We start from the raw sequence: 15,562 nt of genomic DNA, 5'->3' as shown, positions 1-15,562 counted from the left end.
AAAAAATTTGCAACCTCCTTGGCTAGCCGACTTCCTGATGCTAAAATAGCCTGCCTTGGAATGAGTATAAAGGTAAAGGTTCCCCTCGCACGTATGTGCTAGTCGTTCCCGACTCTAGGGGGCGGTGCTCATCTCCGTTTCAAAGCCGAAGAGCCAGTGCTGTCCGAAGACGTCTCTGTGGTCATGTGGCCGGCATGACTCAACGCCAAAGGCGCACGGAACGCTGTTACTTTCTCACCAAAGGTGGTCCTTATTTTTCTACTTGCGTGTTTTTTTAACGTGCTTTCGAACTGCTAGGTTGGCAGAAGCTAGGACAAGTCACAGGAGCTCACCCCATTACGCGGCGCTAGGGATTCGAACCGCTGAACTGCCGGCCCTTTCGATCGACAAGCTCAGTGTCTTAGCCACTGAGCCACCGCATCCCTAGAGGAATAAGTATAGCAAGTCCAAAAGCCTGCATGTCGCTGGAGCTATCAATACATAATGAAAGAACAGGGGTTGGCCGGATCTTGAGGCCATCTTGCCACCTTGGGGTATAAAGAAGACCTGGAACGTCATTCGTTTAAAGTCAGGTGTTTCCCAAATACATTTCCAGCGTTCAACCCCATTTTGGAGAGATACCTGAGCCTTTGGGCCTAAGCCAGGTGTCAGCAACCTGCTGCTCTGGAGCCGCATGAGGCTCTTTGGGCCCTCTGCGGATCCCTGTCGGGTGATCCCACCACTGGCTGGCCCTGCCCCTGCTGCTCGCCCTCCCCTCCCAGTCACTCCTCACCTGGCCTGAGAAGGTAAGGGCAATGGCTGGTGATGGAGAAGTGGCTGGGGCAGAGACAGAGAGATACAGAGTGGGGGGCAGAGGGAGACGGGGGGAGGGAGGGGAGAGAGATGTCAAAAGGGTTTTGTGGTTCCCGGTGTTTCTTAACAACCAGTTTTCTGCCCTAATGACCGGCTGGGTAGGCGTGGCTGGGGGGGTGTCATGTGACTAGTGGAAGTGAGTGACGTTGAGTTGGCCACGCCCACCCAGATTTTGTGGCTCCCGGTGTGTTCTTTTCTGTAGGAAACGGGTCCAAATGGCCCTGTGAATGTTTAAGGTTGCAGACCCCCTGGCCTAAGCGAACTCTTTACTAAATGACGATGTGGTTTCTTCCTCCTTTACAGATGAAGGTCCCAGCGAGACGGGGTGGCAGGAACAGTGAAGATGACAGCATCCGGGAAGCCACCAGCTCCCAGCTCAGTAGCTCGAGGGACTGCCTCAGCGATGTGAGTACCGTACGAGAAACCCCGGCGGCTCTCTGTGGCTGCCGTGTCATCAACCTTGCGTGAACCAACGTTGGCGTTCAGAGGTCAACATGCCGTAACCTTCTCCCCCCCCCTCCATCCCTCGTCGTGACAGAGTGTTAATGCGAAAGTTGGCTGAGCTCTCTTGCAAACATTATAACCATGATGGCGAACCTATGGCGTGCGTGCCGGAGGTGGCACGCACTGCCCTCCCTGTGGGTACGCGCGCCGTCGCCAGCTCCTTTTCTGATTCTCGGCACACACAAAGACCAGCTGGCTGGTGTGCATGTGCAAGCCGGAAACCAGACCATGTGACTGGAGCGCGCAGGCACACCAGCCAGCTGGTCTTTGAGTTTCCGGGGCTCCTGGATGTGCGAAGACCAGCTGTCCTCCATGCATGTGTGCACCGTAAGCCAGAAGACCATGCGCATGCTGGCCACATGGTTTTTTGGTTTCTGGCGCACACAGGCATGCCAACCAGCTGGTCTTCAAGTTTCCGGAGCTCCTGCATGCACAAAGACCAGCTGGCCAGCACGCATGCGTGCGCCGGAAAAAAGAAGATCATGTGGCCAGGGCGCGCATGCACACCGGCCAGCTGGTTTTTGAGTTTCCGGGACTCCGGTGCGTGCGCGCACACACACACACATTCAGGGGTGAAATCCAAAAATTTTCCCTACCAGTTCTGTAGGCGTGCTTGGTGGGCGTGGCAGGGGAATGATATTGCAAAATCTCCATTCCCACCCCACTCCAGGGGAAGGATACTGCAAAATCTCCATTCCCTCCAAACTCCTGGGGGAAGGATACTGCAAAATCTCCATTCCCTCCAAACTCCTGGGGGAAGGATACTGCAAAATCTCCATTCCCTCCAAACTCCTGGGGGAAGGATACTGCAAAATCTCCATTCCCATCCCACTCTGAGGCCCGCCAGAGGTGGTATTTGCTGGTTCTCTAAACTGCTCAAAATTTCCGCTACCGGTTCTCCAGAACCTGTCAGAACCTGCTGGATTTCACCCCTGCACACATTCCAGTTTGGGCACTCAGTACCGAAAAGGTTCACCATCACTGCACTATAATCACCTCTCAAATAAGTTGATCAGGGAAAGAACAGAAAGAGGGGAGAAAACCACAGTTGTTCCTATGTTGGGAAACTGCCAGCCGGGCTGGAAGGGAGGAGTCAAGTAGGGAACTAGCCTCGATTCATTACGCAGCCGCAAGAGGTATTAAGCCTGACCCATCTCTTAAGGTCCGTGAAGGTCCTTCTGAGGTGGGTAAAATGAGGACCCAGACTGTCGGGGGCAAGAGGCTGACTCTCTAAACCGCTTAGAGAGGGCTGTGAAGCGGTATAGAAGTCTAAGTGCTATTGCTATTGGTATTCCACTGATGGGCCTATTTTAATTCCTCTGCCTCTGAGCTTGGTGGGAGTTGGGATTTGAAGGATGGAAAGAGCTTCATTGCCTCCCTCTGAATTTCCCAATTGCCGCCTTTGAGTGAAATGTTATGATCAAACAAAAACCAGACGGTAGCTTTGTGTATAAACACCCAAATGGGTCCTTTCCCCCCGCCATCTCCACCCCCTTTTTTTTTTTATTCCCTTTCAATAGCCGAGAAATCAATGGAAGTGCTGAGATAATTTTATGTGAAGCCTTTTTTGTGTGTGTGCATGTGTGCGGTGTTAGCAATTAGCATTTCGCCTTCATTAAAACATGATTTTTTGCTAATTAGGCCCTTCCCCGTTAGGAGAGATTTAAATGACGAACAATAATCCAACGCTGGCACCAGGCATGTCTGAAATATTAAATTTAACATTTCAGTGGCGAGCCCCGCCGATGTCCCAGGGAGACTTAAGTTTTCATGTTGAGTTCTATTAATGTGAAATATGGTTCACATAAGTAAAACCTGTCACAGGGAAAGCAGTTCATGCCAACTAAATTCAATTGGACAGTTAATTTAGCTTTAAAATTGAAAACACTACCTCTGTTTCGAGATGCGAGGGGGAGAAAAAAAACAGCCTTTGATAAGCCTAATGTATTTGCTATTAAGGCGCTCAGAGCTTACACCCCTGAAGAAGAAGTGGGGGGAGGGAAAAAGGGAGCGGGGAGGGGGGGTAAAACAGCTCCCACAAATGTGTTTAAAAGCCGAAAGTATTTATTAAAAATGTCAGCTGAAAAGTGCTCTTGGCAGATTAAAACGGGATTCAGCTTTGACGACTCTGACAGCCCAACTGCGCCGCCGGTAGAAGCGACGGAAGGAAGGAGGGACTAGAATTCGGGCTACGTGTGACGAGTGCGAACAGGCGGCGTGGTAGAGGGGGAAAGGAGGAAGGATGGAGAGCCCACATCCTTGCGTCCAAGGATGGAAACAAAAACTGGGAAGCCAGAGGGGGGGAAAAAAGGGGGTGGAGGAAGGACCCTTCTTAGAGGCCACTCAACCACGTTCGACGTGAGGTTGTGGGTGGGTCTTTCCTTGCCGCCTCCCCTCGTTTTCATTGTGGTTGCAGCTTTTTGGGCGGTTCCCATCTCTTGTAGGCCTGGAGAGGTTCTCTCGGTCTCATGCACACACGGATACAAAAAACACACATCAGAGTGTCTTTGGTCCGTCTTGTTCTTTTCCACCCTGGCTAGTGGAAGCTTGTGAGAAGCCCTCAAGCAGATCCTCAGGAATAGAGTGAATTAGGGAGGTGCCTCCCTGAGCTGCCTGCAAATATTCTCTTGCTCTTCTGGAATACTACTACTATTACTTAGAATAGAATAGAATAACAGAGTTGGAAGGGACCTTGGAGGTCTTCTAGTCCAACCTTTTGCTTAGACAGGAAACCCTACACCACTTCAGACAAATGGTTATCCAACATCTTTTTAAAAATTTCCAATATTGGAGCATCCTTCTCCTCCTCCTCCTCCTCCTCCTCCTCCTCCTCCTCCTCCTCCTCCTCCTCCTCCTCCTCCTCCTCCTCCTCCTCCTCCTCCTCCTCCATCAAGATCATCTTTCTTACCCCGTCTGTACAGATAGCTTCAAAAGCTATTGCATAAGACTGGAAAAATGGGCTCTTCTAAGATTGAAAGAAAGATGCTTCATATGCATTCCTGCTCCCTTGCTTGCTAGCTAGCTCATCCATCTTCCATATATCCCATCCATCCATCCATCCATCCATCCATCCATCTATCTATCCCATCCATCCACTCACCCATCCATCCATCCATCCATCCATCCATCAATCCCATCCATCCATCCATCCATCCTCTATCCATCTATCCCATCCATCCATCCATCCATCCATCCATCGCATCCATCCATCCACCCACCCACCCACTCATTGCTGCAACGCAGATGCTACTCGATTTCTGGAGACTCAGGAGCTCTTGGCCAATGGCAACCCCCTTTTTTGAAGAAGTTATACCTCCTTATCCATAAATACCTAGCCAAGGCTCCATCATAAGGCGTAGCGAAATGATTTGAGTGACTGTTGGTTAAAGCCAATGTGTTTGAGACCTCCAGCAAAGTGGAAATATTCTCCAAGGTGACTTTAACAGGTAGAGAATGGATTGAGCAGAACCCCGCCCCCCCCATATGAAAGAATCACACAGAGAACTCCTTTCTGTGGGGTCCTTGATGCTCTCTGAACTTAGCTGTTGACTTCTGGGAGCACCAAGGACCCCACAGTTCCAACCCCGAACTACAGATATTCTGTTCCATCAGAGTTTGTTTCATCTGCTACCACCTTGGTGTTACGAGGAAGAACCAGAAGTTTGTTTTTTTTAAAATAAATAAATAAAAGCCTCTTTAAAAGCAGAGGCTTAAAAGCAGATCTCGGCATCCATGTCTCTTCTCAACTCTGCCCTCAGATGCACTTGAGATGTAAGCTGGTTTGCAAACCATGCTATTAAATAGCTAATCTCCTGCCCTGCTCGGGTGAGTCAGAATGAAAGTCTGGGCCACAGGCTCTTCACATGTCAGAGCAGAAACCTTGGCGGACTCGGTTATAAAGCAACACACGATCCAGATGCTTGGCTGCCAAGATTTAGATCAGCAGCCCCTGGCTTGGGAACCCTGGGCAGAAGCAGGAGGATCATGTCAGCAAGGGTGAGGCAACCTTGAATCCTAAAAAAAAAATATGTTGATCTTAGGAGGCATGAGGTTCGCTAGCATTTTGGTCATGTTCTCACAATCTAGATCTGTAAAAATTTTGGGGAGCGGGTTCCCCTCCCCCCCCAAAAAATGTCTGTAATGGAATGTGTGGATGGCCTTGGGGTAGGGAGGGAGGGAAGGAAGGAGAGGGTGGGAGGGAGGGAGGAAGGAAGGAAAGAGGAGAGTGGAGTCTGAAGATATAAGGAGATTAAGGGAAGAAAAAGAAAGAAAGGATGAGGGGAGTGAGGGAGAAAGGGAGGAGGGAAGGAAGGAAAGGAAGGAAGGAAGGAAGGAAGGAAGGGGGAGAGTGGAGTCTGAAGATATAAGGAGATGAAGGGAAGGAAAAGAAAGAAAGGATGAGGGGAGGGAGGGAGAAAGGAAGGAGGGAAGGAAAGACAGTGGAAGGAAGGAATGAAGGGTGAAGGAAGGAAGAAAAGAAGGAAAGGTGAGAGTGGAGTCTGAAGATATAAGGAGATGGATGGAAGAAAAAGAAAGAAAAGATGAGGGGAGGGAGGGAGGGAGGAGGGAAGGAAGGACAATGGAAGAAAGGAAAGGAAGGAAGGAAGGAAATAATCAGACCTAGGAAACAATCAGATAAGGGAGGGAGGAGCCCTTGGTTGCTTAACAGTCAGAGGAAGAAACTTAGGAAAGATCCTCCCTAATTACTCAGGCAGTTCAAAGTAGTCCTGGGAAGTTTGTACTTTCATACTCGCAAGCGTCCGTGTAATGTAGCCTTACACTAAAGTAGAATTAGCCCATCTCCTCTTCTTTCTTTCTTGTCTAGTTGACTTTCTTGAGGGCTGACAATCGGGCATGAGGAAATCTTAAAAGAATTAAAGAGGCAAACCCCGATGACTATTTGGATTAAAACGGAATGGGAGGGGGGGTGGGCAACCTTTGGCGTCATCCCAAAAGAATAACGGAGTTGGAAGGGACCTTGGAGATCTTCTAGTCCAACCCCCCTCTTCAAGCAGGAGGCCCTGTACCGTTCTGTGGCTTCCCCTTCTGCTCCTTCATTCCATAATTGTCCTAATTCCCCCACCCACCCACCCACCCCCACCGCCATGTTAAAAAAAATAAATAAAGCCACCTGGCACTTTATATAATGGCTTGTTTTTTTGTTTTGTTTTGTTTTTAAAAGGGTTTATCTTTTCTTGACCCATCCGCTTATGGAGAGCTCGTGTTTTTTAATGGATTTTTTTCCCCCGTTGCTAAATGGAACCGATTGCTGCTTATTATCCTCTAAAATAGAGCCCCAATCTGCCCACAAGAAACAGCAAATATTTGAAAGCTGTATTAATTGGAAATGTAGGGAAGGAGGAGGCTGGGTGGGAGGGATGATGGGGTGGGGTGGGTGTCATAAGAGTCACAATTTGGTGCTCTCTGTGTGTGGGGGGGGGGACGACGACGATGAAATTGACTGCTCCGTGGTCTCCCCTGTTTGTAGGGAAACTGGTTGCCGTCTAACCCTTCGATTCTCGGGGGCATCCCCGGATGAATGGGGTGGGGTGAGGGGCACAGCAAGAGCCTAATGGACTGATAGACCAAAGCAGAGAGCAAATTGGCAATTAGAGGCAGGTTGGTTGGCTGCCACCTAGGAGCCCCAAGGTGGAAATTAGAAACATGAAATATCAGCCATAAATAGCAGCTGGTTAGGGAGCAGCTTGCGAGAAGCGGTTGCCACCTCAGAGTAGGTGGCGTGGAGAACTGGGCACATGTGTGTCGGTGTGTGTGGGGGGTGATTTCATATTTCTCTGCCAGGGGCAAGGAATCAGGGCCACACGTGAAAGTCCAGTTAAACTAATTTATTGCTTTTGCCCGTACAGCTGGTCCTCGACTTAACGACCACAATTGAGCCCCAGATTTTTGTTCCTAAGCGAGACAATTGTTAAGGGAATTCTGCCCCATTTTGCAATCTTTCTTGCCACAGGTGTTAAGTGAATCATTGTTAATTTCCTAACAATCATGGCAGTTGTTAAGTTAGTAATTACGGTTGTTAAATGAATCTGGTTTCCCCGTGGACTCTGATGTGGTCTGTCGGCCGCCGGCCCCTCCGGCAGCTGAATCAGAGGTGGAGGAGGAGGAAGAGGAGGCGTGGGAGTCAGAGTCAGCATCAAGGCAACCTGAGAGCTCCGAGGGGGAAGAGGGAATGGAACTGGCAGAGAGAAAGAGACAGAGGCGGAGCCTGGGCCATCCCTCAGCCCTCAGATGGAGAGTCAACAGCCCCCAGTTCTGGAGGTGGCTGATGAGGAAGAGGAGGAACAGCTGGGTCCAGTGCCTGATGCGCAGAAAGCAGAGGAGAGGAGAGCACTGGAAATCTATGGGCCGGTTCTCGGGACAGAACAGCCTGCTAGAGAAGCCCCACCCTAGCTCTGGGGTTAAAAGCCAGGGGGCGGAGATGAATAGATGTGGCAGATAATTATTCATCTTCCGGCCGGCCGGACTTGTTAGCCTGCTGTGAGAGAGAAACTTTTTGCTCCTAATAAAGGAATCTTTGAGTTACGGTAACTTCAGAGCGTTTGTCGTGTTTGGAGAGCTGGGTCAGAACAGACTCTTGTTTGTCAGAAAGTTACAAACGGGGATCATGTGATCCCGGGACATTGCAACCGTCATAAATGTGAGTCAGTTGTCGAGCTGTCAGAATTTTGATCATGTGACCACGGGGATGCAGCAGTGGTCGTAAGTGTGAAAAACGGTCCTAACTCACTTTTTTTCAGTGCCGTTGTAACTTCGAACGGCCACTAAATGATCTGTCTGTAAATAGAGGACTACCTGTACGTAAGAATCTAGTCAATTAACAGTCAGCACTAAATCGGCCCCGGATAAGAGATAACGGAATTCAACAGAATGTGATCACTATTGTTAAGCAAATTAAATACCCAGACAACACGATGTTTATTAAGCACTAAGAAATGTAATTAATAGAAAATTAATAAAATATATTTTATAAAAATATAAAAAATTATTTTAAAAAAAAAGGGATTCAAGAGGAGTTGGATTCGGATTGCTTGTGATAACCAGAGGTGGTATTCAGCCGGTTCGGGCAAATCGGTAGTAGCGATCTGCGGGTGGGCCTGCCCCGCTCCGGCGCTTTGCCGTCCTATTTAGCCACATTTTCTCTCCGTGCGCATGCACGGAAGCCACGCGTGCGAGCAAAGCGCATGAACAGAAGGATGCACGCACGCGCAGAGATGCGCGCATGCTCACATTTTCGGTGCTGGGCGAACCGGTAGGTAAATGATGTAAATCCCACCCCTGGTGTCAGCGTAATGATTCCAGGTTGATTGCTCTCTTGACTCCACCTTCGAGCTGTACCTATTCTTCTCCTACACACCCTCCCTACTTATCCACCCCCCCACCCACCCACCCCCCTGCTCAAAAGCATCGTGTCAGCTTCTGAGTTACTGTTCGATGCTTCTCTTGCTCCTTCCAGCTGTTAGAACAGAGTGGGGCTTTTTCGCCTGTGGAGAAATGAATAAATGTCAACAGAGGAAACGGGGGGAAAAAAAACACCAATGAGAAACAACCCCCTGCCCTTTGCAATAGCGTTTAGATCAAGCTGAGCCTCGTTGGCAATTCCTTACGCGCCTTCTCCGAAAAAGGAGATTGGTAATTTCCAGGTCTCCTGTTGTCTTTTTCATTACTTTGCTCCTGGATCATCTCTCGCCTGCTTCGAGAGGTTGGGTAACTCCGGCGGATGGTTATTCGGCTCTTTTATTTTTATTTTAGGAAAAAGTCCAGAGTGTATGTCTTTTATAATTTTTTTTCTCCCCCTGTTTTAGAGTCTGTGTTTTAAAGTTTTGAATAAAAATAAGCATTTATACCAAAAAAAAAAAAAAAAAAGTCCAGCGCTAAAGGAACAATCTTATTATTATTCATATTTGTATTATTCGTATTTCTATGCCGCCCACTCTCCGAGGACTCTGGGTGGCTTACACCAAAGACAGTATACTAAATAGCATATTGCCCCCTAACAATCTGGGTCCTCATTTTACCCACCTCGGAAGGATGGAAGGCTGAGTCAACCTTGAGCCAGTGAGATTTGATCCGCTGATCTGCTGAACTAGCAGTCAGCTGAAGTAGCTGCAGTACTGCACTCTAACCACTGCGCCACCTCGGCTCATCTTTGCAATTTTTTAAAAAAAATTCTAAAATTAATGATTTTTTAATTGTGAAGGTTATTTTAATTGTGGGGCTTCTGACACAAATGAATGAATGGATAAATGGATGAATGGATGGATGGATGAATGAATAAATAAATTCTAAAATGTTAATTTTAATTTATATATATTGTTTATACTGCGATGTTTTATTACGCATCTCGAGAGGCATACACATACACATGTTTTATTGTACAGGCAGTCCTCGACTTATGGCCAGAATTGAGGCCAAAATCACTACAGTTGTTAAGTTGGCAACACACTTGTTAAGTAAAATCTGGCTTCCCCATTGACTTTGCTTGTCAGAAGGTCGCAAAAGGGGATCACATGAATTTGGGACACACTGCGGCCGTCATAAATATGAGTCAGTTGTCCAGCATCCAAAGGGTCACAGGATCAAAATTCAGACGCTTGGCAACTGACTCATATTTATGACGGTGGCAGCGTTCCGAGGTCCTGTGATCCGCTTTTGTGACCTCCTGACAAACAGAAACCGTGGGCGCTCCATCACTGGAGGTTTTTAAGAAGAGACTAGACAGTCACTTGTCTGAGTTCTCCTGCTTGAGCAGGGGGCTGGACTAGAAGGCCTCCAAGGTCCCTTCTGTTCTGCTCTGCTCTGCTCTACTCTACTCCTATTCTATTCTAGTCTATTCTAGTCTAGTCTAGTCTACTATTCTACTCTACTCTACTTCTATTCTACTCTATTCTACTCTACTCTACTCTACTCTACTCCTATTTTTTTTTTTTTATTATTTGATTTATATGCCACCCTTCTCCGGAGACTCAGGGCGGCTTACAATGCGTTAAGCAATAGCCTTCATCCTTTTGTATATTTATACAAAGTCAGCTTATTGCCCCCACAAACCGGGTCCTCAATTTACCTACCTTAGAAAGGATGGAAGGCTGAGTCAACCTTGAGCCTGGTAAGATTCGAACCTGCAGAAATTGCAGGCCGCTGTGTTAATTACAGGGTGCATTAAACCACTGTACTACCAAGGCCCCTATTCTATTCTACTCTACTCTACTCTACTCTACTCTACTTCTATTCTACTCTACTCTAGTAGACTCTAGTCTAGTCTACTATTCTACTCTACTCTACTCTACTCTACTCTATTCTACCCTACCTTACCCTACCCTACCCTACCCTATCCTATCCTATCCTATCCTATCCTATCCTATCCTATCCTATCCTATCCTATCCTATCCTATCCTATTCTATTCTATTCTATTCTATTCTATTCTATTCTATTCTACTCTACTCTACTCTACTCTACTCTACTCTACTTCTATTCTATTCTAGTCTAGTCTAGTCTAGTCTAGTCTAGTCTAGTCTACTATTCTACTCTACTCTACTCTACTCTACTCTACTCTACTCTACTCTACTCTACTCTACTCTTATCCTATCCTATCCTATCCTATCCTATCCTATCCTATCCTATCCTATCCTATCCTATCCTATCCTATCCTATCCTATCCTATCCCATCCCATCCCATCCCATCCCATCCCATCCTATTCTATTCTATTCTATTCTATTCTAGTCAGTGGGGATGCCAGGTTCACTTAACAACCGTGTTACTAACTTTAACAACTGCAGGGATTCACTTAACAACGGTGGCAAGAAAGGTCATAAAATAGGGCAAAACTCACTTAGCAACATAAATTTTGGGCTCAGTTATGGTTATAAGTTAAGGACCACCCGTTTACCCGTCGACCAAAGCAATGCGTGGATAAGAGCTCCATTTTATATCTTGTTTTTTTGCATTCTTTGCAACTATTTTTACGACTTAACATCCATTTTCTCTTTTCCCACAGAGTTCTGCTCAGTCGCTGTCAGGAAAAGGTTATTCGGTAAGTCATTTTGCGCGGCTTCTGCGTTGCTTCCGTTGTTCCTTGACTGGAAAAGAGTTGGGCCATCTGTTGCGTTTTCTCGGCTCCCTGACGCGAGGCGGGGTCCTAAAAATAGGTTTGGGAAGATAAATTCTCCCACTCATGTTTATGACACCTCTCTTCAGAGGAGCGAATGTGAAACATGCTCTCTAAACGAGGGAATACGGACAAGAAAAGGTTTTTTTTTTTGCGCCTTCCCACTCTGAAAGTTGTCTCGTTTAACATATGTACGTTTTCTAGTGTTGATCCCGAGCTCACGGATGGATGTAATATTATAGGATTCTTTAGATTTGAAGAAAGCAAACTATTTTGGACTAATAGACACATTGGGTACTTCGGTAGCAGATTTTAGATCATCATCTTCTTCTTTTAACGACCCCATAATCCCTCGCGAGGTGGAGTCTGGGCAACTGAATGGAGCTAGCAGAGCATTTTACTGGCCAGATGCCCTTCCTGTTGCCAATACGGAGTTTTGTTCAGCAGATTATATTCTCAGCTCCACCTCCAGGCCATCCCACCACTCCTTCGGTTAGCACATTGTAGCACAATTCGGTAGCACATTGTAGATGTTCTATGTCTAATCTGAGAGTTGTAATCAGGAGAAAAATGTGTACAGGTAGCCCTCGACTTACAACAGTTCATTTAGTGACCGTCCAAATTTACGGCGTCACTGAAAAAAAGTGACTAATCATTGCAGTTGATAAGATAGTCACACAGTTCTTAAGTGAATCTGGCTTCCCTCACTATCAGAAGGTCGCAAAAGGGGATCACACGACCCCGGGACACTCCGACTGTCATAAAGATGAGTCAGTGGCCAAGTGTCTGAATTCTGATCATGTGACCCACGGGGATTGCTGCAATGGTGGTAAGCGTGAAGTCACTTTTTTCAGTGCCGTCGTAAGTTCGAACAATCCCTAAATGAACTGTTATAAATCGAAGACTACCTGTACTAACCGGAACCACTGGAAATGGTAGCTTAGCAACATTTTGTCTAGCTTTGACTGACAGTTGAAATCTACAAATTGTCTTTTTGGCTTGTGGTGAGCATCTCATTCACTCCCGCTATTTGTAAACTGTAATACAGGAGTGGCCAAAATTGTGGAAACCTTTTGGGAAAAGTTGTATTTTCTAAAACTAGCTAATAACACCATTTTTTTTTCTTTTTCGAGTAGTACCATAAAATTATATATCCATGGAAAGATCTTTTTTTTTTTAATTTGATTTATATGCCGCCCTTCTCCGAAGACTCAGGGCGGCTTACAATGTGCTCAGCAATAGCACTTAATCAAGAATGTAGTGCAATAACTTTTAGGAAGGATTTGCTATTAAAATAGCAGTTACAGTATAAAGAAAAAAGTGGAATACGTAGAAAAAACGAGATACACAAAAACGATCATGTCAGTTAATACTTCGTTGGGTAACCTTTAGCATGAATGATGGCCTTACAATGTCTTCCCATGGAGTGAACCAAGTTTTTGAGTTCTGCAGCTGTTCTAATGCGAAACCAAGATTGAAGGATGGCTTCTATTAACTGGGTTTTATTGCTGGGTCGCTTCTGACTAACAAGTTTCTTTAGTGGGCTCCATAGATTTTCCATTGGGTGAAGGTCTGGGCTCTTCCCAGGCCATTCCAGCAGTGGAATAGGATTATCTTGAAACTCCCCCCAAAAAAGTGGTGTTATTAGCCATCAAACCTCAAAAATACACTTTCCCCAAAAGGTTTCCACAATTTTGGCCACTACTGTAGATAGACCTATGGAAAAAGACCCATTCTTGGCTTCTTATCATCTTTAATTATAGAGTCAAGTTTTTCTTACCTCGGAGTTTTGCTAACAAACGGGGAAAAAGAACGATTTGGTTCTAGCGTCCACTCCTTAATGGGAGAAAAAGAAAAAGCCTTTTGCCACCACGCTGGTACTAATAAATCACCGAGCAGACATTTTATCTGGCCTTCCAAGCCTTTTCCTTTTGATCAGCTCAACTAAAGGATGCATGGGAGGGCAGAATGGTTTATCTCAAAGCTGCCAAAGTCCTTTTTTTTTTAATTGCTGGGTCTTGCAGAGGTCAAGTACCCTGGCCGTGATTTTTGGAGACCTCCCAACGAGGGAGGATTTTGAGTTCATGCGTCCCTAAAAGTCCTCTTCTCGCTGATAGGGGGGGAAATCATTGGGCGGCGTGAGAAGAAAAATGGAGAAATGTTCTTTTTTTCTCTGTGTTTGGCTCCCTTGATGGATATTCCTGTGGCTTGGTAATACGTTGTAGAACTAGGCCAGGGGTCTCAAACTCGATTTCATTGAGGGTGGCATCAGGGTTGTGTTTGACTTCCTTCCTTCCTTCCTTCCTTCCTTCCTTCCTTCCTTCCTTCCTTCCTTCCTTCCTTCCTTCCTTCCTTCTCACCCTTTTCTTCTTTTTCCTTCCCTCTTCCTTCTCCTTTCTTCTTCCTTCCCCTCTTTCCTTCTTTTTCCTTTCTTGCCCTCTTCCCATCTTCCCTTCTTTTTCTTTTTCTTTTTCTTTCTCCTTTTCTCCTGTCCCTTCTTGCATGCTCCAGGGCGCCCCCCCCCCCCCGGGCCAGATCTAAGGACCCTGCGGGCCAGATTCGGCTCATGGGCCTTGAGTTTGACACCCCTGGGCTAGGCACTTCCGAAATAATTTGGAGAAGGTGTCGTCGGGCTCCCAAAACCAAGAAAGACGCAGAATGATTTTCCCAAGGAGATTTCTTGTATTCCTTACCTATAGACGGACTCTTGCCAAACTAAAGCAAACAACCACCCCCGTAATTGTGGGAACCATTAGGGAGGATTTGTCTTCACCTACTTTCTCTCACATAAACTATGTGAACCAAGTTTGTCTCTTGATCCTTTGGAATGCGCTCCCTTCCTTATGGGAATCCAGACTACATACCACCGCGGTTATTTTGAAGCACTCAGGGCCCTGGACATAACCTCTGTCTGTAACTTACAAAAGGTGGTGTTGAAGTTATCTGTTTAGTTGTGTCCGAATCTTGACGATTCTGTGGTCCAGGTTTCTCCACCTCTTCCAGTCTTGCACTGCTTCTTTCAGTTGTTCTGTGCTCTGGCTGGTGTTAGCTTTGATGGTGTCCAGCCATCGTGTCCTTTGGGCGGCCTGGATTCCTTTTACCTCTAACTCTTCCCGACATAACTGCTTTCTCCGGTGAATTCCCTCGCACGACATGGCCAAAATGAGTGAGACACAGTTTCATGACTTTGCCTTCTAGGGATGTGCGGTGTTATGCACTCCAGTACCCGCTTGCTGGTCACCTTTGCTGTCCAAGGACCCTTGAAAGCAGTCGCATCTTTTCCCAGGTTCACGATCCTGGGAAAAGACACAGCTGCTTTCAAGAGTTGCACACAAAGTATTTACGTTTGCATCTCCCTGTGCTCCAGAGCACAGAATCAAACTTAAACCTATGCAGGATTTTTTAAAACAAAAAATACCGTACTTTTTGGCGTATAAGATGCACTCCCCACCCCCCTAAAAGAGGGTGGAAATGTTGGTGTGTCTTATATACCGAATACAGTCATTTTTGGCCTCCTGAAACCCCGCCCTGTGCGTCCTGTTTTCGCCAAAAACAGGCCCATGTTTTGTAAAAATGGGAGACGCAGAGGGTTTGGGAGGCCTGCAGAGTGCTCCTGAGGGTTGGGGAGGGCAAAAACTATTGTTTTTTTCTTGTTTTCCTCTTCGAAATCTTGGTGCGTCTTATACTCCGGTGCGAAAAATATGGTAGGTTCTGCTTAATCAAGGTAGAATGTTACAACCATGTAACCCAAATAGGGTGAATTATCAAAGTCAACTTTGATAGGGGAGATGGGTGGCATAAAAAATGAATAAATAAATTCTGTGATATTTCCATAAAGTCATCTTGGCCTGAGAGCAAAACAGGGAGCCAGCATTTTCCACTGATGTTGCAGCCGTGGCTTTTTCTCAAGTGCCCCCCGTATTCCAAATGGCCCTTATTCTGGTTTGCCATGTTTTTATCCAAAGCACCTGAAGGCAGGACAAGAAGCAATGGATGGAAACTAACCAAGGAGAGAAGCAACCTAGAACTAAGGAGAAATTTCCTGACAGTTAAAACAATCAGTGGAGCAGCTTGCCTCCAG

General features: G+C 46.5%; 1 protein-coding gene across 15 annotated transcripts in view; it reads left to right on the top strand.

The window, feature by feature from the left end:
* The window catches only part of FBRSL1 (fibrosin like 1), a 604,346-nt gene that overhangs the window by 245,633 nt on the left and 343,151 nt on the right, over window positions 1–15,562 (top strand). For all 15 annotated transcript variants that reach the window (XM_087880274.1, XM_087880269.1, XM_087880273.1 and 12 more), the window contains exons 3-4: window positions 1,156–1,257; window positions 11,371–11,406. In XM_087880274.1, coding sequence (XP_087736400.1) covers window positions 1,156–1,257; window positions 11,371–11,406 — 138 coding nt within the window. The remainder of the gene's footprint in view (window positions 1–1,155; window positions 1,258–11,370; window positions 11,407–15,562) is intronic.

This window comes from Pantherophis guttatus, chromosome 17 (genome assembly GCF_059756535.1).
Source record: "Pantherophis guttatus breed Tessera chromosome 17, ASM5975653v1, whole genome shotgun sequence".
NCBI lineage: Eukaryota > Metazoa > Chordata > Lepidosauria > Squamata > Colubridae > Pantherophis > Pantherophis guttatus.
Note: the sequence above shows the minus strand (reverse complement) of the source record. Positions and strands in the feature narration are given on the sequence as shown.